The sequence below is a fragment of the Rhipicephalus microplus genome, unplaced genomic scaffold (genome assembly GCF_043290135.1).
Source record: "Rhipicephalus microplus isolate Deutch F79 unplaced genomic scaffold, USDA_Rmic scaffold_18, whole genome shotgun sequence".
NCBI classification, from domain to species: domain Eukaryota; kingdom Metazoa; phylum Arthropoda; class Arachnida; order Ixodida; family Ixodidae; genus Rhipicephalus; species Rhipicephalus microplus.
Genome location: NW_027464591.1, coordinates 2,601,206 through 2,626,763, shown reverse-complemented (window position 1 = coordinate 2,626,763; position 25,558 = coordinate 2,601,206). Strand labels below are relative to the sequence as shown.

At 45.9% G+C, this 25,558-nt stretch overlaps 2 protein-coding genes across 2 annotated transcripts in view; both read left to right on the top strand.

Annotated features, from left to right (window-relative positions):
- LOC142785166 (phospholipid-transporting ATPase ABCA3-like) overlaps window positions 1-1,104 on the top strand; it is a 51,505-nt gene extending 50,401 nt beyond the window's left edge. The window contains exon 19 of the mRNA XM_075883621.1: window positions 983-1,104. Within this exon, the coding sequence (XP_075739736.1) occupies window positions 983-1,104 (122 nt within the window). The remainder of the gene's footprint in view (window positions 1-982) is intronic.
- Window positions 1,105-5,081: 3,977 nt separating this feature from the next.
- LOC142785165 (phospholipid-transporting ATPase ABCA3-like) overlaps window positions 5,082-25,558 on the top strand; it is a 37,861-nt gene continuing 17,384 nt past the window's right edge. Inside the window, exons 1-4 of the mRNA XM_075883620.1 lie at window positions 5,082-5,091; window positions 6,102-6,349; window positions 11,781-11,936; window positions 19,801-19,959. Coding sequence (XP_075739735.1) covers window positions 5,082-5,091; window positions 6,102-6,349; window positions 11,781-11,936; window positions 19,801-19,959 — 573 coding nt within the window. The remainder of the gene's footprint in view (window positions 5,092-6,101; window positions 6,350-11,780; window positions 11,937-19,800; window positions 19,960-25,558) is intronic.

Here is a 25,558-nt window from a genome sequence, read left to right as displayed (position 1 = left end):
TATGATTGAAGATGCGAGCTTCACTGTACTTTGAGACGAACATGGTGTGCCCGATGCCCATACACTAATAACGTTAAACCAGTTCTCTTTCATTTAGGCTTCTCTATATATAGACAAGAATTTATGAATCCACCAACCAGCGGCCATATTTTCCCAGAAAATCCGGTTAAGCTAGCCGACTGCAAAGAAAGGTTTTGGTTCAATTTTTTCTCATGATTACCAATGGCCGCAATTTTGGAGACGTTCTTATCAGCTGTTAGACCTTTTTATCCTACAATACACACTAACAATACGACCAGTGGAAGACGATGGTGAATAGGCGTTGGTATTGAGGTGTAGTCTATGCCACAGACACGACTGCGTGGTGACCGAGGTGATTTATTTGTCTGCGTGGTTTCAGAAAACAGAATTCTCCGCTTCTGAAAAGTATTTCTTTGGTCGCCTGCGAAGACGCGAACCGAACTTTTGGTGCCAAAAGGGTTCATATTTTTGATGAGTGCGCGCCAACATTTGCGGTGAAAAACAGACGCACTGATTTTGTGCAGCTGGCCTGCGTCTCCGTCGGTCTCACCAGCCTGAGTTAAAGTGATGTGCTGTTTAGGTATCAGTGGTATTTGTATCGTCACCGTAACAGTGAATACTGCCGATCTCGCCTCACCAAAAAACAAAATGCCTCTATGACAGGGTTAAGCCGGCACATAATTATTCGCGTATGATCGGACGCAAGCAAATGTGCATACTGTGCGTGATCGCAGACAACGTGTGGATTCCAAACTTTCTTTTCAAGCTTTTTTATTTTTCTGTTTTCTTTTGTTGTTTGTCACACTGACTTTGTAAATAACCACAGCTTATTAATCATGGTGTTCGCTGACAGGGTAAATTTCGTCACACTCGTAATTACACACATATTGTGTACAAACAAATTGTTCACGTCGAACCGGTTAGTCAAGAATGCTCATATCTGTCTATCGTTCATGTCCAGCGTCACTTTGCTGCACGGGTGCCGTGTTCATGGAGCACTACGCGGAAACGCTGAACAACTTTCCACTTGTGGTCTTCATCGAGACGATACTCCAAATGGCGCGGCTTCTGCCTTCATACTAGTACTCGCGTGGCATAACGAAAGTGCTGCAGTTGGCCACCAAAAACGTGGTGTGCCGACGCGGTGGAGAGGACCTCGAGACTGCCTGCCAAGAAAAGTCTGTCGCCTTCAAGATGTCACTGCTGCAGTGCTGCAAGCGTAAGAGATTTCGCACGTCACGCATTAATGAAATAAAGGTCTTGCCTTGTGTTTGCGCATTTTGGAACGTACTATGTGCAAAAAAAAGTCTTGTAAAGAAAACAAAAGTTACAAGAGCCCTTTACTAGCGGAAAATTTCAGAAGCTAAGCTTGTCAAGTGCGTGCCTCAAATACAGCTTTTTTGCACTGTATGTATGGCTAGGAGAAATGAGAAGTCATCTGGAAGTGGGGTCACAAACGTCCTCCATTGGCTGAATTATCAGTTACGCCGTTTGCGATCACGTGCGCCATTGGCTGGGTTCCGAGTGACATCGTTGCAGCCGTGGTGCCAAGCCCACATCCAACCGTTTCTCCTGAAACATCCAGTCAACTTGGATCGCGATGTCAGATGCTTGCAACAACGTGATGTTTCGGCGTCAATGTGATGATAGCAGGAACACGTTCACAGCTGCAAACGCCACTTTCGGCGGGAGTTTCTCCTGTGCCACATTGGCTTCGGCTGCGACGTCTGCGACCACCTGTTGTTCAAGAACAACCACTGTGGTTAACTCATAGCGTAACGCATTTTACAATTTATTACATGCCACCATGACCGTAATCGTGCGAGACACTATATGCCGCACGTGAGATAGACGCTTTGATGAACCCGAGCGAAACGTGTACCGAATCTCATTAAGGAGCACGAAGACATGACCAGTAATTGTGAAGCTCTTTAATGTCACGTCGGGTGGAACCCATTGCTAAACACAGGGGCCGCGAGTTTCAGCTTTCGCTGGTTAACCGTTTGTATGAAGTGCTCTGGCTGTGATTTTCTATTTCTTCCTGCCTTTTTAGGGGTCAAGTTCCTTAAGGCGTAGGTCGGTCGCCTGTATGTATGCATGTATGTAGTAACCACCTCACAGCATATCCACGGAGTGAATGATGATGAGTGGAGCGAATATTCGGAGGGTTTCATCGCGAAACCATGCGCCCTCTGCTGGACGCGTCCGTGCGTCATCTGTTGTTCTGTCTGTCTGTCTGTCTGTCTGTCTGTCTGGCTGCTTTAGCACGGATGGACGCATGGACGAACGCAGGTATGGGCAACGTTTATAGATACTTTTTCAGTTCCGTAACTCCGCCGCCGCAGGCGGCCGCCGGTTTTACCCGGGCAGTGAGATGGCGCCACAGTCGCGAGTTGCGCTGTCGCGGGCGCACGTGTTGCCGGTGTTGCTCCTCCCCGCAGTTGCTTGGCCGCGTGCGCGGCTGTCATCGCGCTTTTTTTTTCTCGTTGTTGTGACCGTGCGCGCACGTGGTTATCCTCGAAGACTTCGATCATCTGTGAATTGTGACAACCTAGCACTACCGGCCACAGGACGTCTCGGAGCTGCCAAGCTTTACGATGCCAACTTGCTTCGTGCCCGGCTGCACCAGCGGGTACAAAAGCAATCCAGAAAAGCGGCACTTTTTTGCACCGCCGTCCGATCCGCAGCTGCTTGAAAGGTATTTCTTTGAAAGGTATTTCACAGTATTTCTTTTGCCATATATGTGTTTCATGAATGTATACATGTATGTGTATTGTTGCAGATTGGGGATCATAAATTGAACTATAACCACTACGAGCAGCTTTATGATGCCGAGAAGAAGGTGGAGATAAAGGTGGTACCAAAACTGACCGAGTATCACATCAAGCCTCAGAAGCTTCAGGCCATGAATGTTCGCCTGGCAGCTCAAGTAAGACATTTAATATGACCTTGCTTGTCACCTGTTTCTTAGTTTATTGTAATGTGCTGAATGCTCCTGCTACATACACTTAATATTTCTTAATGTAAACATGGATTCATTGGCAAACAACATAAGTTCATCTGGCTTGCAACTCGATTAAGTGCACTCGCAATCGAACTAAAATATGAACCTCTTTTTCAGCTGTTCAGCCGCAGTGTGGCGATTGGTTTGAAAATCTACCGGCAGCTAAATGTACCCGGCTTTGATGACACTGCAGGAACTGAAAAAGTTACATCCCTGTTAAATGATCTTTTTGACATTCTGAATGCGAAGATCCCCCAGGCTGGCATAAGAAAAGGTTCCCCTAAAATTAAGGTAAGTGGTTTGTGTATTGACATTATGTGAGCAGCAAAAAAACCTTGTGATCAATTCTTATATTTCGATACACTATTCCCACTTTCTTTTGCACCATTTGTATCACTTTTGTTATAGTTTCGTAGACTATTTTTCATGCATTCACGCATAATGTTTCAGTTCCTGGAGGAATTTCTGGACATGCTGAATCAGACGGAAGCAAGAAAAAATGTCAAACTCATCGCATCAAATCAAACTGTCGAGTCCTTGCGCGTCACGTTGATGTCAGTGTTATCCATTATAGAATTCTTACACAACGAGGGTGTGAGCTACATCCTAACAGCCAAATTAAACCAGGATCCACTTGAGGTAAGAGTTCTGTTGCCGCGAGGCAACCTAAGGTGCTTACATCTATACTTTTTTTGCAGAGATTTTTTGGCCTTGTGAGGTCATTTGGAGGGGACGAAGACCATCCTACAGTGACCAAGTTTAGCCAGTTATTTAGGCTACTTTCCCTCTACACCCCTGTCAAAGTGGCTGTCAAAGGGAACTGTGAGAGCGGCAGTGATCGTGTTTTGCTTAGCGCTTTTGAAAGCCTCGGAGAAAAACGTCGTGAGGCCCTCGTTCGGAAAAGTGCAATGAAAGATAAAGTTTGGCAGCAGCTGATGTCCATACCATTCCATGCCCTCTCAAGTGATGCCGACGATCATGAATACAATGCACCATCACCAGAAGCGACCGCCTTGTATTACCTGGCAGGCTACGTGGCTTTCAAGTTGAAGAAAACTACACGCTGTGAGGTCTGCAAAGAAGATGCCCTTGGTAGGCGTGATTCACTGTCGAAGGAGGCCATACTGGTCATCGAGCGCGAATACGTCTGTGGCAGCCTTGCATACCCTTCAGAAAAACTGCTTGCGTGTGTGAGCACGGTAGAACGCACTATAAAGCATGCTAGCAAAGGCACATGTTTTGGTGACTTATTTTGGGATGTGCTGGATGCTCTAGTGAAGAGAGGCACAAATATTGTTGGCTGTTCCGAGCATGCTAATCAGCTTACTGCTCAAACAATTCACTTTTATTTAACAACTCGTATGCACTTCTTCGCACGAGCCAAATGCTTGGAGAACAGCAGTGCCGTTCGGGCACAGAGAGAGCGCAAGAAGGCAAAGCTAGTTTAACGAACTTCGCAGTAAACCTGCCGACAAATCTGTGCCGTGTACGTGTAATGAAATGTGTACGTCAGTTTTCGATCTATTCGTGAGGCGTTTTCCCACCGCAAAAAAAAAAAAAGACGAATAGCAGTGTTTCATTCATCCAACAAAATTTACTAGTCGCCAAGTCCTCATGTTACGTAACCCCGAGTGCTATAAGTTTAAGATTTCTATTTCTTTTAGCGCGCTGAATTGTAAACTACTAATGTGGTCTTGATGCAATGGACACAGGAAGGCGCAGGGTGAAGCGATCACTTTGTCACTGCGCAAAACGGATGCCTGCGAAGTACGTACAGGCTTTTTTTCAAGTTCGTGAGTCATACAACGCGCACGAATTAAAGCGCGTGGCCTCTGTTAAATAGCGAGAGTAAAGACCAAGTACACTGTTCGCACAATTCTCACTCGGGCGCACGCAAAGGCTCACGCGACACCCTTCGCGCTAGCAGACGACTCTCGCTCTCCTAGCGCAAGGCGCGACTGCAGCGCTGCGGTGGCGGGTGCGGCGGCCGGCCGCCTTCTCCCTGGGCGCGGCGCGAGGAGTTGCGGAACTGAAAAAGTATCTATAAACGTTGGGTATGGGTGCACGTACGTACGGATGGACCTACGTACGGATGGACGTACAAACGGTCGCAGGGATGAACGCATGGAAGGACGCATGGACGGAAGCATGGAGGACAAACGGACCGATGGACACTCAAATGGACGCACGGACAGAGAGACGTATGGATGGATAGACGCACGAAGGAACGCACAGACGCAAGCACGGACGCGCAGACGAACGGACGGATGCATATACGGACGGATGGATGCACAGATGGACGGACAGACGCACAGATGGACGGACAGACGCACAGACGGACGTAAGCAAGAACAAATGGATGGACGGAAGCGCGGGTGGACCGATGGACGCTTCACTTCACCACACTCATCAATATTCTCTCCGTGGATATGCTGTGATTTTCTTCTTTATTCACATTAAACACGACGACGGCAACTGCACCTAATCGTGACCCAAGACTCACGATTCGGTGCTGGCCTTGAATGTGAGTCTTTAGCCACGATTGGTTGATATGCGTTCAAATCAGTTAGCAATTTGCATAATCTGCATATAAAAACGCTAATAATTTATAAGCCCACAATTGAGAGAGCATGAGGCAATGAAAAATAATGCATGCATATTCACGTACGACTGGCACCCTTCTGAGGGTCACTTCTGTAGGGCTGCTGGCACCAGCTGCTTCCTAGTACGACGATGCCACCACTTAAATCTTGAACGAACGGATGTGAGCGGATGGACTTATGCTCTTCCATAGTAGAGTACATAGTACTCTAAAGGGTAACCACAACTTTTAAACACGCTTTGGATAGGTACAAGTTCATTACACTAGAGACGGTTTTATGCTCTTTCACGGTAAAGTACCAAGTGCTCTAAATTGACACATATTTTGTTTCTAAGCACGCTTTGCTTTTGGCCTTGAGCCACCGTCAGAGAAATAAGCTAAGGCAGCGCCTCCTCAATTGTTTCGAGGAAGTGCTGGCTAAGGATAGCTAAACAAATCTTTTAACATACTGAATGTCTTTTGCTATGCGTGCAGACATCGCTGACCCTGATCCTTATGGTTACGCAATCAGCCCTCTGGACGTGCACTCGTACTCTGCTTTTTACGAGGTGCTCACCCTGTTTCTGGAAGGGCCGCTGCTTTTCATTCTGCTAGTGTACGCCGACTACTACTTGCTGCGTCAACTCGACCGACACTTGACTGCGCCCGAGGCCGAAAACAATCTGCGCCTCCTTGTCCCACCTGCAGAGCAAGGGGTCATAGGAGGATTATCGCTCTCCAAGGTACATATGGATGGCTTTCTGTCGGGTGCTTTACGCTGGAAGTTTTCAAAACCGTTCATTGGTGGCATGAGTACCGAGCGAAGCTTCTGGTTGGCCTCCAAGCACTTCTGGTTGGGCATGGGCTTGTGGTTTTGAGAATAATCAGAAGTCTCGTAGAACACAAAACTGGAACGAAGGTTATGATGCTGACTGAAGAGAGGAGTAACTATGATACACGTTGTATCACAGTATAAGTTTGCCTAATTTGTTGGCCAAGTACCAGTCGCCCTTAAATGATGTCAGTGTATTTAGGAACTTCATTAAAAAAGCGGACGGTTATTTGTTTGTTATGAGCAGCTGGGATTTTCGAAACACCGAACGAGGCAGATCTGAATCATGATATTTTTTTCGACGCGAGTTCCGAGATCCGCTTCCACACCACGATCAAACGCTAAGTCGACCACGAAAATACAAGAAGGTCCTTGAACGCCACGGGAAGTTTCACTGCCGGTCAGCAGAGCCCATGGTCAGGGACGCCTGCATACTTTATGGATGAAGCTCCTTAGACCTGGCCTCTTCTTCTGTTGTGGTCTTGGCATGCAATCGCTGCTATAGTTGAAACATATGTGAGACTGAAAAAAGTTTTTACAATGAACAGTAAGGTAGAAGATTGCTGACACTGGTGAAAATAATCTATCCAGAAGAGTTTATCCCTTGTAAAATGTGCGTAAATGGCGAGGCTTTTCAAAGAAACCTAGCACACAAAGGCACACGTCGTGAACTATACATCCGTCATTAATTTCTTATATTTTCCATTATTCCGTATATAATTTCTGATATTAAAATGGTGCAGAGTACTGAGTAGTCTAAATCGTTAACCACGTTTTCTAAACACATATGTTTTGCGGACCTCTGCCAGCAGCAGTGGGATGGCCTTTGCTCTCCCATAGAAGAGTACAACACTCTGAATATATAATCACTTCCACTAAACACACATATCGGAAACAGTAAGATGGCACGTTCTGTATTTGCTTTTGTGGCATAGTCTAGATTTTAGCAATTAAATAAATCCTCCTTGAATTGCCTAATACAACCGGAAGGTGAAATATATTTACATATATATATATATATATATATATATATATATATATATATATATATATATATATATATATATATATATATATATATATATATATATATATATATATATATATATATATATATATATATATATATATGTAAATATATATCTATATATATATATATATATATATATAGATATATATATATATATATATATTTCAGTGAATATATATATATTTATATATATATTCACTGATGTAGCTCGACTTACAATACATGGGTCGATGCTCGGGTAACGTATGGTTACTTATAGATATGCTGGTTACTTACAGATACGCGGATAACCGCTGGTCATTAAGAGTAACTAGCTGGATTTCTAGAGAAGAAAAGCGGGTTAGGGGGAGACAGAAGGTTAGGTGGGCAGATGAAATTAAGAAGTTTGCGGGTATAAATTGGCAGCAGCAAGCACAGGACCAGGTTAAGTGGCGGAGCATGGGAGAGGCCTTTGTCCTGCGGTGGACGTAGCCAGGCTGATGATGATGATGATGACGATACCAAGAGCTTCACTGACTGGCCATTATTCACTTCATGGAGATGGCGCGGTCTCCGTTTTCAGGAGTTGAAGCTCGCCAACGCTAGTAACAAACTCGGGCTAGGCAGAGGTGAAGCAGGCTGGTCGTAATTATCGCATGGGAGTCTGAATAACTCTGAATAATGAAACACTCTGAATAATGAAACACTTTCGCCATACACACATCTCGGCACCATTAAGATGGCGCGTTCTCGTATTCGCTTTCATGCACCCTACACTCTAGCAATTTCCCAAATCATCCTTGAATGACCTAATACAACAAGAAGGCGAAATAAATTTACACTTATATAATAATTCACTGATGTATCTTTACTTACATTACATGAATAGATGCTCGGGTAACGTATGGTTACTCACACATACGATGCCCAGAGCTTCACTGACTGGCCATTATTCATTTCGTGGAGATGGCGCTATCTCCGTTTTTGGGAGTGGAAGCTTGCCAACGCTGGTAACAAACTCGGACTAAGCAGAGATGAAGCACACTGGTCACAATTATCGCATGGGGGCCGCATGCCAAATCATGGTCACACTGGCGCCGGTGTACCGATGCCAACTAGGTGCTTGGTTCATGACACCGAAATTCCGCTACGCCACTTTTAACAACTTCCATTGTCAACAGCAGATGTTCATTTTCAGTCTTTCGGTTCAGTAGTTCTTCCACTTCGTGTACGTGCTTCGCGTCTATCACTTTGTGTATGCCCTTTCGGTCTATGCTTCACCTCCGGTTTTATACGTGCTAAGGTAAGCATCGTCGTGCCTGCCCTTTTGGTCTATACTTCACTTACGGTTACAACTGTGCTAAGGTAAGCATCTGAGAGAACCTCGGTCAAAAATTGTCGACATCACGGGCCTGATGCACTGGAGCGAAAAGTAAGTGGTCCAAGAAGACACTTCTTATCATGCGGATCGCTGCGTTGTAGAAAACAGCTGATGGTTAGGAGGTTGGCTGCAAGCGAGTGCCGACTGGGTGCGTTGAATCTGCCGCAATTTCTGTCGACAGGGATATAGAACGTATATCACGCTGCAGGAACTCATCTACACGCAAGAACCCATCTTGGCAGTGCTGAGCTACCTCACGTCTATCGTAGGCAGTACTTATTATGACCCAGTAATATTGAAAAACCTGGGGAGCTTACTAAAATATTACTATAATCTGACCTGTAAGCACGCATATAGCAGTAATACAGGCCATTTTGTGTTATTGTCTACAAAGAGAAAGATTTAAGATGAAAGACTTTCCGAATGATTCATATACCCATAACGCAAGTTGTACTCTCATATTATAGATCTCTGCTATTCCGAACTGAGCTTGTCAGCACGCATGCGGCGTTAAATTTGAAACTTCGACACATCTCACTTGTGCAGAAACTGCCCGCATGTAAAGGACCCGAGGTGCTTCCTTGTAGTACAAAATTAGCATTTCATTGCTTACGGGATTTCAGGTTCTATATAAGCTATACTTGTGGGTCTAGAAACGTTATGCCGGGAACCAGTAATGAATACACCAATAACACGAGCAAAAGCTTGAACCGGCAAATCAGTCGTTACTTTCGGTTTAATTAAGGCTTTTCGCATCTCACACAACGTAAGAATGTCCATTTGGTGATATATATAAGCTCTCCTATGGGCATTGTATGCTCATGGCAGTGTGCACACTTACGTAATTAAGAATAAACGAGTTTAGTGGTGACAAAAGCTGTGAAATCCAATGCAGCTATAGCAATAATAAGCATAGGATGGTTGATTACGCTAGAAATCAATCGTTACAATAAGAACAAGCTTACAGTGTACAAACTATTTTTGTAAGAAACAATTATTTTGCAGAACAAAAGGTGATAGGGACCGAACAGAAACGTCATCACACGAATCAGTAACTGCTAACCATGGCAACCCACCCTATCGGAAAAAAACGAATGGTGGGCATGGTGGAAACCACCACCCACCATTATAGTGGATTAATGTAGTGGGTGAATGGTGGGAAACACCCACCATGGCGCATGGTGGGTATGGTGGGTGCTGCAGTGCCGGCAACACTTGAACGCAAAATGACGTCAGAATCACCGTGACGAGCTGCCACAAAAAATAAAAAAAAATTCTATAAAAACGGTGTAAAGAAACTCCCGTCCCGTAAAAAAAAAAACAAGGCGCTACGGAGGATCGAACGTGCGACCTGCGGATTCCCATTCGAAGACGCTAACCACTGCGCCACACCAACATGACGGTGGTTGCGTGTTAAATACTTAATTAGGCGTACAAACTTAAGGTTCAACTTAAGTTATGTTTGTCGTGTACACAACATAGACAAGATCTACACCTGCTACTAAATATTGCACATTTATTAAACACAAGCAACTGCGCCCTGTAACGATTGCCACTATGTTATTGGCACTAGTGCTATTTTTTTTTCACAATTCACAACTTAAAGGAAAAAAAAACAAGTGGACTGGGGAGCAGCAACAGTTTACCGGCGGGGTCTGCCAAGTTTAATATCTGTTTCGCGCTCGTTCTAAAGGGCGACATCTGCTCACGCTTTATGACGCTTCTAGGCTCATTTCATAGATACGCCCGCCTAATTTATTTGAGTGAGTATTGGGATGCTTTTCGCGCAATGTAGAGGGCGGTCGCGCCAGCGCAATGCTGTTGCTGTTTCGCTAAAGCAACAACTACATAACGGCTTGGCCAAAACGAATGCAGTGTACCGGAAACATTACGCTATCATAATGGTTCACCAAGCACGTTCTCTGGGAGTGCTTTATACGCGTCGCATCGATGTTTGTTCCTTCTTGAGCGAACAGCATACACAATGAAAAATGCTTCATTTAGGTTAATTGATGCCATATGGCTGCGCTGTATTGTCATACTTAATCGTCGTAATCGTGTATTCTGAAACCCGGAAGCACGGATAACACAATTGTACGGGCTCGGTCAGTAGGCCTAACCTTTGGTGGAAATCATGATGGTAGAACATGTAGTGTAAAGATCCCAGCTTGGTACACTATATAATTTGCCCGCCATTATAAGCCCACCCATCATCTGCTTACTGCTTCCCAGCATTATCGCGATGGTGGGCAGAGCTTCTCAGCTTGGTACACCATGTGGCCCACCATAACAAGCAGCACCCATCTTCTGCTTAGTGCTTCCCAGCATTATCGCAATGGTGGGAAGAGTTTCTCAGCTTGATACACCATGTAGCCCACCATAATAAGCACCACCCACCATATGCTTAGGGCTTCCCAGCATTATCGCAATGGTGGGCAGAGTGTCCCATTATTGCCCACTATCTAGCCTCTGCTTTCCACCATCATTTCCACTTGACCCATCATCTGTACACCATACCACCCAGTATGCCCCGGCATAACCACCATATTTTCCACTACGTCCCACCATAGCCATCATAATTTCCACCATGCCCACTATTATTTCCACCATGCCCACTATTATTTCCACTACGCCCACCATGTTTTCCAGTATCCACTATGGCAATTTTTCCAATAGGGCAATGACGGATTTATTTAAAATTTTGCTTTTTGAGATCCATTTGCACACAATACAGCTTTATTTTAGGCAGCTAAATGTTTTTCACTTGAACTCGAATGCAGATGAAGGTAGTTTTTTTCTTCAGATAATTTGGCTTTTTTCTTTCTTCCTTTACGATTTCAATCGTACTTGCAGCCGGCCGTCAGGCACCACGAGGACACGGATGTTGTGGATGAAGACAAACTTGTAGCGAATCTTGTCTAGAATCCGGTGACACCTTCGCCAATTCCACAGGCGTTGACAAACCAGCCTTCCAAATCACAGACCCAGTTGCAGGCTAAGCAGCAACCAAAGATGCCGTCCCAGGTTCCAGACAGCACGCAGCCAGCCATGGTGGTGTACCGCCTCCACAAGGCTTACGGTTACCTAGAAGGCCACATTGTGCTACAGGTGAACATTGTTCTATAATTGAAACTTGGTGCCACGAACTTCAGCCTGCACTGAGCGGTCAGCTGTTAACACAAGTAATGTATCGGATGCAACAACGTTCGGTTTCAACGCTCACACAAAAGCTATTGTAATTGCTAAGTACCGCCGAAAAATATGCGTGTGAAAGACTGTAGAAAATACAAAAATAAACACAATTTTTCACGTTTGGTCAAGGAGCTTTCGTAATTGTCTTATGACTTGAACCAACTCAGAGCTCAACCTATGAGTCAACGAGTTTAGCTTTGGGGCTTATCTTGCTGCATGGTCATTGAGATTTGCAACGTTGCAATTACAACTGCAGGCTGAATAAAACTTTTATAAGTGTTTATTAAGCAAGAAATTTGTGAAGAATATTTTGCCATTGCACGTGACAACCACATGGAGTTGCACTCATGGCCCAAATAAAGTAATAATGAGGTTAGCTGCACTTAATTTATTTGTTAAACGACGAGTCGGTCCTTATTATTAGGGAAGTTATGCTACTTTTTTACATCATCTTGTCGCTGAGAGAATATTTTATGTGGATACACAATATCTTGAGGGCTTACTCGTCTCAACCTTAACAACCTCGTTGTTTACGGGTGAGGTAAATTCGTAGAAAAGACTGTAAACCAAATTACACCCATATAGGTGTTTATAGTGTCTATAACTCACACCCCTACACCCCATGAAATAGGTGTATCAAACAGAACTACACCTATACCGTGGGCGGATTTCCAAATTTACACCCTATGGCACAAACATTTTTGGGGTGTAAAAGCAATTGTACACCCAAATGGCCTTAAAGAAGTGAGGGTGTAAAAGCAAATGTACACCCAAGTAATCTTAAGAGCGTAAGGGTGTAATATTGCTATGACTCCCTAACACCCTTGAAAAACAAAAGTAGTGTAGGGTGTAATTCGCCCAAACAGCAAAAAGGGTGTGGGGGTGTTCATGCTAAATAATGCCCCAACACCCCTGCGAAAAATACCGTAATTCGAGTGTTGCCCCTTTCCAGTAGGCCCTTGTAGAAGCACGTGAAAGCTTACCCTTTAGCAAGACCTGTCATGTGCAGATGTCCTATTGTATTGGCTCCTTCCGCCGTGTGGTAATCCTGGCCCTAGCACAGTTTTTATGGTGCATATATGAAGCACTGCATATAAGGCTCTCACATATAACATGTTCTCCTAGCTTAATGCGAAGGCATCACTCAAAATGAGCTGTCACACATAACAGAACGTTCACAAAGTCATGCCATAGTGCAAAATGAAATCAAGCTTTATTTTATTAGACACAGAGCACATACAGGCTTCAGAGACAAATTGTACCCTAATCAAAAGCCCTTTTCAGCTGTTCAGAGCAGAATGCCGTTTGCTAAAAAAGAAGACTGAAAAGCAGACGTCAATGGTACGGCATGGAGTTCTAACGAACGATGCATGCATATCAAAGTACAACAGAAGAGCCTTTATTTGCACTTAAATATGAATAACTAATTTGAACACGCTTCAATGCAGCACAAACGCACAATGCAGTGAAGCATACAAACAGCAGGAAGAGTAGTGCAATGCAGCATGCCTTATTTCTTCAATATACTGAAATAATATATCAATGCACTTGAACTGGTATAGCGCATTACGGGGAAGAAGAAACGGCCGAGCAGACCGACACAAGAGGACATAGCGCTCTGTCCTCTTGCGTCGGTCTGCTCGGCCGTTTCTTCTTCCCCGTAATGCGCTATACCAGTTCAAGTATGACGAACCAACTCGCCCAATCTTCAACACTCGTGATATCAATGCACACTACAATTGCCTCATTGATACGCCACAGTTTGCATGAGTTGTGGCATGCGTTATGCATATTATGCAAGGCTTGTGATATTCTAATGAATGTAATGATAAAGCAGTCTGAAAATGGCCTTTCCATTTCACAATAACCCTTGTGTGTTCAGACATTCAGATTACTGGAAAAACAATAATACAGGAGTGAAAACAATAGGCAAAATTACAATAGCTTAACAGTGTCACTAGATACTAACCATGCAGAATAATTGATTTAAAGATGTAAAATTTCAAGCGCATCACATAATGTCCCCCTGAAACAATGCAACATCAAGGAACATGAAATGGACACACAAAAGCGGGGTGAAAGATTAACCACTTACAGCTAGCAGAGGTAGAGCAGCCAAGCTATCATCTGAAGCAATATTTTGGAGCATCATATCTTGCTTTTCCAGGGGTGCAGGTTTCAGGAAAAACAAACGCAGCATTTTTGAGCCTGAAATTCCAAATTAACAGCATTGATTGATATGTGCAGTTTAGCGTCCTAAAATTACCATATGGTTATGAGAAACGTCGTAGTGGAGGGCTCCGGAAATTTTGACCACCTGGGGTTCTTTAACGTGCACCCAAATCTGAGCACACAGACCTACAGCGTTTCTGCCTTCATCGGAAGTGCAGCCACCGCAGCCGTGATTCGATCCCGCGACCTGGGGGTCAGCAGCCGAGTACCATAGCCCCTAGACCAGCGTGGTTGGGCTCCTAATTTACAGTAGTACAACAAATTAGACTGAATCACACAAAAAGAAAATTATATGTAGAAATTATTTGATATCCGCTAATACATTCAAAATATACGAGAGCGCAGCTATTTCAATTAAAGCACTCTTGAACTGTCCCACAGTGCAAACAATGCTAACCTCCCTATTTACGAACACTCCTCGACTCGAATCTCGTCCTTCACTTGAACTATCCGAGCACAGCACCACCGCTTGTCTAAAAATGACGCTACATTTCTCGAGAATCGCTGCAGATTATCCCTGATTTTTGGTGACTTGCTCTGCCTAGAGACTGCGCTGAAATTAATTTTCTCAAGTCAAGGTGAAGCATTTAGTGAAGGGACGTTCTAAAATACGGGGGTAAAACTCACAGTAGTATTTGCCGAGCTTGTCAAACTGTTTGACAGGCGACCCAGAAATTCCTGATATTCGTAAAGGAGGTGGCGCTCAAGGAGGTGGCGAAAAGAAAAAAAAGTGGCATACGATATTCCGTATCGTTGCTTAAGGCTGCAAAAACCTCATAAATCACTCCTAATGACGGCCAGCACCCATACTAGTACTCGTTATTGAATGGCATCTGCATGGCAGAGTAATATAGGGAAAAATATTTTGTGTCCTGTGACAGCGAGTATTAGTAGCCACTTCCAAATGATAAAGCACTTTTCCGCAGAGCGAAAGCGCACTCTGGCAAAAGCGACTTAAAAAGCGTTATGGACGTCATAGAAAGAGGGGTGAGAACTTTCTTTTAAACCGTTCTACTCTTCTTTTGCTGTGAGGTTAGAATATAGTCAAATAAAAGTTATAATTACGGTTGGCGCATTTGTATTAGATTGGATGATGATGACCCCGCCTCGATGGTTTAGTCACCAAGGTACTCAGCTGCACTTTTCATGCAGGCGAAAATGCTGTAGGCCCATTTGCTTAGATTTGGGTGCACAAGAACCCCAGGCGGCCAAAATTTCTGGAGCCCTTCCCTAAAGCGCCTCGTAATCAAATGGTGGCTTTAGGACATTAAACTGCACACATTAATAAATTTAATGGTGATGCACAAGCTTACATTGAATAATGGATTTCATGTTTCTTGATAAAATTAAGAATACTGAGAAAGAATTGAGGCTGGTTGGGCATTTCATAATGGTTTTGTGCAAAATTAGGAAGTTGTATCCAATTGACACAATTGGCGCGGCTGCTGTTCTCTTAAACATGCAAATATGAATACGAAAATAGCATGTAATATTGTGCTACAGACATTAAACATGTGCTGTAAGTAGACATGAATGCCTGAATTGAATAGTCAATTTCGCGACGAAACAACGACCGCACAAAGAAAACACATGGACAGGACGGGTGCTCACTAGCAGCTGTTTGTACCATATATTCCTAATATAGCATATATTCTTACACACAACCTTAACAAGGTGGCGAGTCGGCATGCAGTACTGATGGAGTTCGTGCCCCAAACAAACTAGCATAGTTGTGCCTGTGCATCGCTGGAAATCATGCTGAGCAGCTGAAAGGCTGTAAAAAGAAGAATGCGTGGTTATTCACGAAGTCTGCCACTGAAGTGGTTTACAAAATACCCCTATCGTGCAGAAAGAGACATGTTAGCCAGACGACGAGGCGCTGCGTCAATGATCGAGCGAGGGAACACGCCCTTACGGCAAAGAATAACCACTGTGCCCGTTCAAGAGCGCATGTCGCTTCATGTGGATTCACACCCAGAGCAATTTCTAAGGGCTTTCACAAAAGAAATGGGGTATCAATTGCGTTAGCAAAACTTCACTCATCGTGTATGAGCTGGAAGCACGGTATCTAGCGTTCATGTGTCCTATAGCGTCATTAGTTAAGGGACGGCCCGAGTAGGTTGCACATGCGTTGGCGAAAAGTGGGTTTATATGAGCCTGTTTCCTCAAAAAATAAACAATTGCAAATGAGGGCCCATCCTGTTTATGTGTTTTCTTTGTTTGTGTGGTCATCATTTTCGCGCAAAATTGACTAATATTTAATGCAAACATGCACCAACTGTCCCAACAGCCAGTTCTACTAGATATGAATGCCGCTGCTGCACGTGTAAACAAAAATAGCACGTGCAGCCGCCTTAGAACTGTAAAAAAAAGGAGCGTTATACAGTGCCTGAGAGGAGGCAATTTCAATATATTTCTTGGTAAATAAAGGGCTTAATAAGCATAGGACCTTTTTCTGTGTTCACGAAAAGCTGTTAGGGTGATTTTATGCCAAAAGCCCAGCCATTTTGGCGACCATCTCAAATGCATACGAAAATGATTGTGCTGATTAACTGTATTGAAAGCAGTGAAACGGTAGGATATTTCGGAGAGAAAAAAATGTTTGGTCACGTGGTTGCCTTCGGAACTTTCTGGAATGTCGTTTGGGTGTTGTTTATGAAAGATTTTTTTTTAAAAAGTACGTTCTATACCAAACTTTGTCTACATGTTGAGTAAAGATTCTTGTGTAAAGTGTTTGAAGCTCAGTAATAATATTGCAATTATTTTGGCACATATGCTTCTAAGAATTTATCCAAAATGTGTTATGTTTGCAATTTTTTATTGGAGTACTGCAGTTTGTATGAATATCTGAATAGTGAATACTTACTCCACGCAAAGTATATTTTGAGAAAAAAATATTTGAGACCTCTCAAGTTGGTAAACTTCAAGAGAAAAAATCATAAATTCTACAAAATCGTAATTTTTGTCCATATTAGGATGCAATTTACGCCATGTGGTGGCTCAACTTAAAACTACCTTTAGACATAAATTGAAAGCAAAAAAACAGTTCTTCTCCTATACCATCATTACGTTTTTTTGTTTTAAGGAAGAAAATATTTTTTTAGCATTCTTATTGGCGCTGTTATGCCAGCGAGTCCTCGTCAAACGTCCGTGCCTCGGAAAAAGGCAATCTGGGTCAAGGCCAGCCCGCAGTCCGCCGGGCGCGATCAACTCGACGGAGTGAACACGCGCGGCGCCTCCCTGGCCCACGTGCATTGAGTCAGCTGCGCACGTGACAGCGAGCCGGCGTCCGCGTGTCTGGTGGTCTGACGCATGACGCGGCGACCCCCATTGGAGGAATCTGCCCTGACGACCAGCGGCGCTTCTGATTGGACATTTTGGTTGGACCCGGTGTAAATAAAAGAAGCCTTGCGGCGCGTCGCGATCGGCGGTCCTGAGAGAGGAGTCCCCGTGTCGGAGAGCCGACATGTGTATGAGTCAGCGGTCTTAGGCGAAAGGCTGATCTATGTGTTAGAGAGGAGAGCTCGGCTCTTCGAGTCTCTGTCGACGCCAGTGCCGAAATTGTAACGCCTCTGTATATATGCTGTACATAAACCTTGTTTAACTCACCGTCGTCTCGTCCGCTCGTCTTATCAGCTCGGCGCAGAAGCAGTCGCGAGCTGACAAACATACGCTACCAAACGGCTGGTGACCTTCCCGGCGGAGTTGAAAGCAGTGGCGCCTCCGGGGCCGTGTTGGCGTCGCCGTCTTTCGCAACAGTGGTGGCTTCGGCGGGATCGGTCCGTCGTTCGCAACAGCGCCTATCTTCCCAGTTGGTCATACGACAGCTGCCGCCTTGAAACTCCCTATTTTCATCAATGGGAAAGTTGAAAACTTATTTTCTTCATTAAAACAAAAATATGTAATGATAACAATTGGCATATAAAAATACCTCTTTTTTCTATTTCTTTTTAGGTTTGAAGGCCATATTTATTTGAAACACTCGACAGTGAAAATCACGTCTCAATATAGACGAAAATGACAATTCTCCGAAATTCGTAATTTTTCTTGTAATGTTTAGCAGCTTAAGCGGACTCATAATATTATTCCCTCGAAACATACCTTTTGTGTAGTTAGTATTCATTACTCAGACATTCATAGAAAGTGCAGTATTACAATAGAAAAAAAGCGAATATAATACATCTTGGCTAAGTTCTTGAAGGCGTGGTAGACGAAGAAAGTGCTTAACAGCGCAAACGACAAGAAGGGAAAGAAGAGACGAGAACAGAGCCCTGAACAAACAATCAAAGTTTACTGCAAACTAACTGCAATATATTGAAAACAGAATCTGCACATAACCACGCACCATAAGCAGAATTGCATACATGCACCATACGGCCTACCTTATCAACAACCGGTCATATAAGTGGACCCCAGATAACTAACTTCTTAGCAGTTAAGAAGAATTGAGGGTACGCTAACACAGGAAGCACCAAGTTGTTGAATATAGAAGGCTTGACTAATCTCGTGCTCGCGCCGATTTTTATATCCCCCGTGATCAAACACTTGTCAAGAATTCGCTGACAACAAAACCTATTACAATGATCTGCCAAGTGGCTGAGAAGGAAACCTTTTAAAAAGTTAGCGTGCTCCCTGAACCGATCATTCATGCATCGACCTGTTTGGCCAATGTCCACAAGTAAATAATATCTTGTAGAAAATCACTAAAACACATTCAACATGGCACATAGCGTGTTTCTTAGTGCCTGCGTCTTTCTTAGGTCCTTCACTGTTGACCCTGCGACATAGGCCAGCGAGCTTGTCACGTGCGCAGAACGCAACACTTACACTATTTTGTAGCGTTAGGTACAATGGCCTCGCTGAGCCAAATTCGCGTGACACCGGTCTGCGCACGCGCAATGATGCTCCGCCGCTGCCGCGCGCAATTCGATGCGCTGCGCAGACGATCAGTGGTGTCACGAACCGGAAGCGGCACCTTTTCCAGCGACCTTCTTGAGCCTATGGGAAAATTTGTGTACGTAGGGAATAACAGCCTTGCTAGAATGAGGCTTGTTGAGTTAGCTGTTGCTTTGTGTCTTATCAGGCAATCTTAGTGACGTTAGGAGAGCCTCGGCAATAGAAGTTAGCAGGGGATTAGAAAAGCCTGCTTGTTGAAGGCGGTGAACTTAGAGCGAGAAACTGCACTCTATCTGGCGGTGACAAGAGCCAGTTAGAATTGCCTTTAGACAGGAAAAAGCGATGCTTCACTTGACTAGCTTAGAATAGGTGGACGTAAAAAGAACAAGGCTTTCCCTTGAGCAATGTTCCTTGAACAAGGAACAAGTCAACTGTAATAAAAAAATTTCGTTGCATTCACAGCCTCATACTTGCGTCAGGCAACGTGCACGTGAGGTGAGAAATTTTTTTCATTAGGACACTCTTACTCGCTGCTATTGCACGGTCAGGGTGCTACGCATTGGATAAGGGAACAAATAGTATGAATATGCATTGAATGTTCACAAGGACTGCTGCATGAAACCAATTTCGAACGTCATCTGCGCTGATGCAGGGCCTGAGCTTCAGCGTGCGCTCGGGCGAGTGCTTCGGCCTTCTCGGAGTCAATGGTGCTGGAAAGACCACCACCTTCAAGATACTGACGGGCGAAATCCTGCCGCAGGAGGGTGATGCATACATTGGTGGCGTGTCCGTCGTGCGTAATGTGTACGAGGTAGGTTGATGACGCTGGGCATCTGGCTGCACATAGCTGCACAATGTAGCGTTCAGTCGCGTCAAAGGTGAACTCAGCCAATTTTTGACCAAGTCGTAGTCGCAGTGATTCTGCGTTCCTGAGACGCTGCTGTCACAGGCCTGATAGTAGAAATACTCGGTAAGTTTAACTATAGGTTCAAGTAGGCATGGAAATGCCCCACCAAAAGAAAACTTAACCAAGCAGTACTTTCTATTTGTCCCGTAAAATATGATAAAAAGCGGAAGTATCGCAACATCCCGCAGCGCGGAGTATGATATCTTTAAAAGCGGCGTAGAGCAAACGCTCAATGGAAAGGTGACCATGGCGCAACACACGTACCACTATACCGTATGGTTAGGTGAGTGAGTGAGTGAGTGAAACAGCTTTATTCGGTCCACAATAGACGCGAGTAAACTCAGCGTCACCTGGCTAGACCCACTCGGGGACCATCAGGTTAAACCTGACGGCCCTCGCGCGGGCCCTCTGGACGGCCAGGATTTGAGAGGTCTGGTCCTGGGCCTTAATGAGGCACTTCATTTCCTCTTGGGTGAAAGGGGGACCGGCAGAGGCGCAGCCCCACAGTACATGCTCGAAGTCCGCATAACCACCACACAGGGGGCAGTCCGGGCTTGGAAACCGTTCAGGGTACATTGTGTGCAGTGCCGCAGGGCTCGGGTAAGTGTTTGTAGCAGTCGGAGACTAACAGCTTGGGCCCTGCATAGCGAGGAGTGTGCTAGAGGCAGCAGTCTTCTTGACAGATAGTGGTGCTTGCATATCTCGTTGTACGAGCAGAGAGGCTCAGGTCGCCCAGGAGATGACGCGTTACCCGGCACACGGTCAGTCAAACCTCGTGCAGCCGAGTGCGCCTCCTCGTTGGGATTGAGCGAGGCACCCTCAATGGTTCCAAGGTGCGCAGGAAACCAGACCAATGAGTGATTTTTGAGGTCTTTGACTTTTCGAATAATCTGTAGGACCTGGGGTGCCACCATGCCCATCTGGAAGGCCTTGATAGCGGCCTTGGAGTCTGAATAAATTGTGTCATGTACACCGTCCGTCAATGCAAGAGCAATGGCAACCTGCTCTGCAACGCTAGAACTAGAAGTGTGGATGGTAGCGCAGCTGATGGTGAGGTACCGCGTTTTCAGGGGCGAAGCTCCTTATAGTGGCGCCCGTTCGTCCCTCGTAGTCGTAGTAGTAGTAGTAGTGTGTAACCAGTCTTACATTTTGGCCTCCAAGGTGGTGCCGGTGGGAGAATTCTTTTGTGCGTTCTTGAACAATAAAAAGTTCGCAGTATGCGCGTTAACTAAAAGCCGAATTCTCCTCTCTCTCATTTCCCCTTAGCAGCCATTGGCATGTACATTGAACACTATCTGACAAGAAAGGGTTGCTACGTTATACTCGCTGGGCTTAACCTCTGAAACGGGTTGTTGAACAAGCAGGAGTTGACTCGGTGAAGGAGAGCTTTGTTTAGCGTAAGGGCTAACTGAACGCAAGCCTGCGATCACAGCAAGTCTTCTTCCTTTTCTATACTCGAGCTCCATGCCCATTGCCCTCGTTACAATCACCCCCGGACGATGAGGGAGCCATCCTGGTGACCTAAGGACAGGTGTACACAGAAGGGTCATGGTATGGCTTGAGCCGAGAGATGTGTACTATTTCTTTTCCCCGACGGCGCTTGTCCGGAGATGCATCCAGCGGCTCGACAAGGTAGTTGGCAGGGGATGTTTGGCGTACAACTCGATAAGGGCCATGGTACCTGGACGAAAGCTTGTGGGAAAGTCCTGAAGGAGTAGAAGGAATCCATAACCACACCAGTGAGTTCGGAGCAAAGCTCATATGCGTGGTTGACGCGTCGTGGCGATGTTTTTGGCGCGTCTGGTCATGTGACGTGAACGCACGAGCAAGCTTTCGACATTCTTCAGCGTGTGCTGCTGCTCGAGAAACGGTAGTCATCTCTGAGGGGTCCGGTCAATAAGGAAGAATGGTATTCATTGTTTATGATGGCTCGCGTTCATAAAGAAGGAAGAAAGGCGAAAATCCAGTGGTGCTTTGATTTGCAGTGTTGTAAGCATATGTCACAAAAGGGAGTATGCTATCCCAATTTGACTGGTCGGATGAAGCGTACTTGGCCAGCATATCCCCAAGTGTACGATTAAAACGCTCTGTCATCCCATTAGTTTGCGGGTGATAGGCTGTGGTAGTGCGGTGTATGATGCGACACTCGCTCAACAACGCTTTGATGGCATCGGAGAGAAAAACGCGGCCACGGTCGCTTAGTAACTCCCGAGGTGCTCCATGCCTTAAAACCAGGTTTTGCAGTATAAAACACGCAACGTCTTTTGCGGTAGCAGAAGGTAACGCAGCTGTTTCAGTGTACCGCGTTAGGTGGTCGATAGCGACAATGACCCAGCGGTTGCTACTTGAAGCATAGGGAAGCGGACCATAAAGGTCAATTCCGACACGATCGAAAGCTCGTGCTGGACATGGCAACAGCTGCAAGGGACCTGTGGCAGGTTAAGTGGGCATTTTGCGTCACTGGCACGTAAGGCAAGACCTTACGTAACGGCGAAAGAAACGGTACATACCGCGCCAGTAGTACTGCAGCTGCAAGCGGGTGTATGTTTTTAACACACCAGCGTGGCCACATTGCGGATCATCGTGGAACGTGGCACAAATGTCAGAGTGCAGATGTCGGGGGATGACGAGCAACCACTTATGGCTGATCGAGCTGTAGTTTCGGCGGTAAAGCACGTTATCCCTAATAGCGAAGTGTCCTGCTTAACGGCGAAGCGTCCTGGAAACTGGAGTGGGCGTCCGGTTTGAGAGAAAGTCCAAAACAGAAGAAATCCAAGCATCTTTGCGTTGCTCGGAAGGCATGTCCGAAATGCTGATGGCCAAGGCAGCACTAGTGGAGATAGGCGAGCCGACAGGCTCTGAAGCCAATGGCGAACATGACAGGGCATTGGCGTCAGAATGCTTCCGGCCAGAACGGTAGATAACACGGATATCGAACTCCTGTAACCGCAATGCCCAACGAGCAAGCCGACCATTAGGATCTTTTAGTGAAGATAACCAGCAAAGCGCATGGCGGTCTGTTACAATATCAAACGGACGGCCATATAAATAAAGCCGAAATTTTCCGATTGCCCAAACAATGGCGAGGCACTCCTTTTCAGTTACACTGTAATTCTTCTCGGCTTTACTGAGGGTGCGGCTGGCATAGGCAACGACGTACTCGTCAAAGCCCTCCTTGCGTTGGGCCAGTATGGCCCCTAGCCCGACACCACTAGCGTCCGTATGAAGCTCCGTTGGAGCAGACGGATCGAAATGTCGGAGTATGGGAGGCGTTGTGAGGAGCCGTCGTAGTTCCTGAAATGCATCATCACACGCCTGCGACCACGCTGACAAATCAGAACTTCCGGCAAGAAGATTGGTCAAGGGGGCGATAATGGAGGCGAAATCGCGGACGTAGCGCCGGAAGTAAGAACATAGGCCGATGAAGCTTCGAAGCTCTTTGATGGTGGTTGGCTTTGGGAACGCCGCGACTGCATTAAGTTTCGTAGGGTCCGGGAGAATGCCGTCATTAGAAACCACATGGCCGAGAATTACAAGCTTGCGAGCGTGGAAGTGGCATTTCTTCAAGTTAAGTTGAAGTCTCGCCGTGGAAAGGCACGTAAGAACTTGCTCGAGGCGGCTGAGGTGGGTCGCAAAGTCGCTTGAAAATACCACAATGTCATCCAAATAACAGAGGCACGTTTTCCATTTCAGATCTCGCAAGACGGTATCCATCATCCTTTCGAAAGTGGCAGGCGCATTGCAGAGGCCAAAGGGCATAACGGTGAATTCATATAGCTCATCCGGTGTTACAAAGGCTGTTTTTGGGCGGTCACCCTCTGCCATGGGCACCTGCCAGTAGCCGGAGCGTAAATCTAACGAAGAAAAGAACTCCGCTCCTTGTAGGCAGTCCAAAGCATCATCGATGCGCGGCAGAGGGTATACGTCTTTGCGCGTTATCTTGTTGAGTCGGCGGTAGTCAACGCAGAACCGGATGGATCCGTCTTTTTTCTTGACGAGAACAACCGGTGAAGCCCAGGGACTGTTGGAGGGCTCGATGATGCCACGTTTCAACATGTCGTCCACTTGTTCGTCGATGACACGGCGTTCACCAGATGACACACGGTACGGACGCTGCCTTAGCGGGGCTTGTTGACCGGAGTCAATACGGTGAACGACCGCAGAGGCTCGGCTTAAGCCTGACTGGTCACGATCGAATGATGAACGAAAGCGGAGAAGAAGATTTATAATCTCTTCGCGCTGAGTTGGTGCGAGCTCAGAGTCGATGGCATCCGAGAATACGTCCAGAGCATCATTAGGCACGTTGGTAGGAGTGACAGCACCAATTGGGAGCGAAACCGCAGAATCGGGTATAGTAGCCAGAAGAATGCACTCGCAAGGTTCGTAGCTTCCCAGGAATTCTCCACGTAGTAAGGATGACGGGCTGTCCGAAGGATTGCACACATAAATGGCATCGTGACCATTGCGAAAAATGACAACGGCAAACGGAAGCATGATATTTCGACGGCACGCAGATGGGACCGATGGCATAAACAACACAGGCGATTTCGGAGGGGAGGCACACGACACCGAGACAACAGCAGCTGAGAAAGGCGCAATGTCAACGTCAGAAGCAGCAAACACTCTACACGAAGCACCATCGTTGGGGTCATAGCATGGCACAGATAACGCGAGTTCAGAACGAGCACAGTCGACCAAAGCAGAATTTGACGAAAGAAAGCCCCACCCAAGGATAACGTCATGCGAAGAACGGAATAAAACTACAAATGTGACGACGTACATCGCACCTTGGATGACGACTCGTGCAGTGCACAAAGCTGAAGGCTGAATATGATGGGTCGTAGCTGTCTGCAAAGATAGGTCGGTAAGTTGTGTGGTCACTTTCTTCAAGTTTCGGCACAGTTTCTCGCTAATTACAGATACGGCAGCTCCAGTGTCAACAAGTCCGTGCACCTTAATGCCATCAATATAGAGTTCGATTTCATTCGGGGGAGAGCAGTTAGGTCTTGAAATTTTCGCTGCCAACGCAGTTCTTGCCTCCGGAACTGCACCCGTCAGTTTTCCCCTCGCGGTGGGCTGTTGCAACGTAACATCGGAGAAATAGATCGACGACGAGGAGAAGGTGGACGGCTTGCGCCGGATGGTCGGCGACCGGGACGTACGTCTAGAGGTGGATCGGCAGGAACGGGATATCGCGGCTGAGTGGGCATGGTGGGCATGTAATGTGAGGCCCCTGCAATGTCGTGAGAAGGGAAGCTGCGACGACGGCAGTGACGAGCTACGTGGCCTGGGATGCCATATGAAAAACATATCGGCCGATTATCCGGAGTGCGCCATTGGCTGACGTTAGGGGCACTGTTCGCTGAATAAGGTACCGTAAATGGTCGTGCAGGCGGCGGCGTCGTATAAACGTTCTTGCCTGTTTCATATACAGCCGGAGACGGGACGGTCAGCGAGTGGGAAGGTGGCGTCGACGAATAAACGTGGCGAGTAGCTTCGTAGA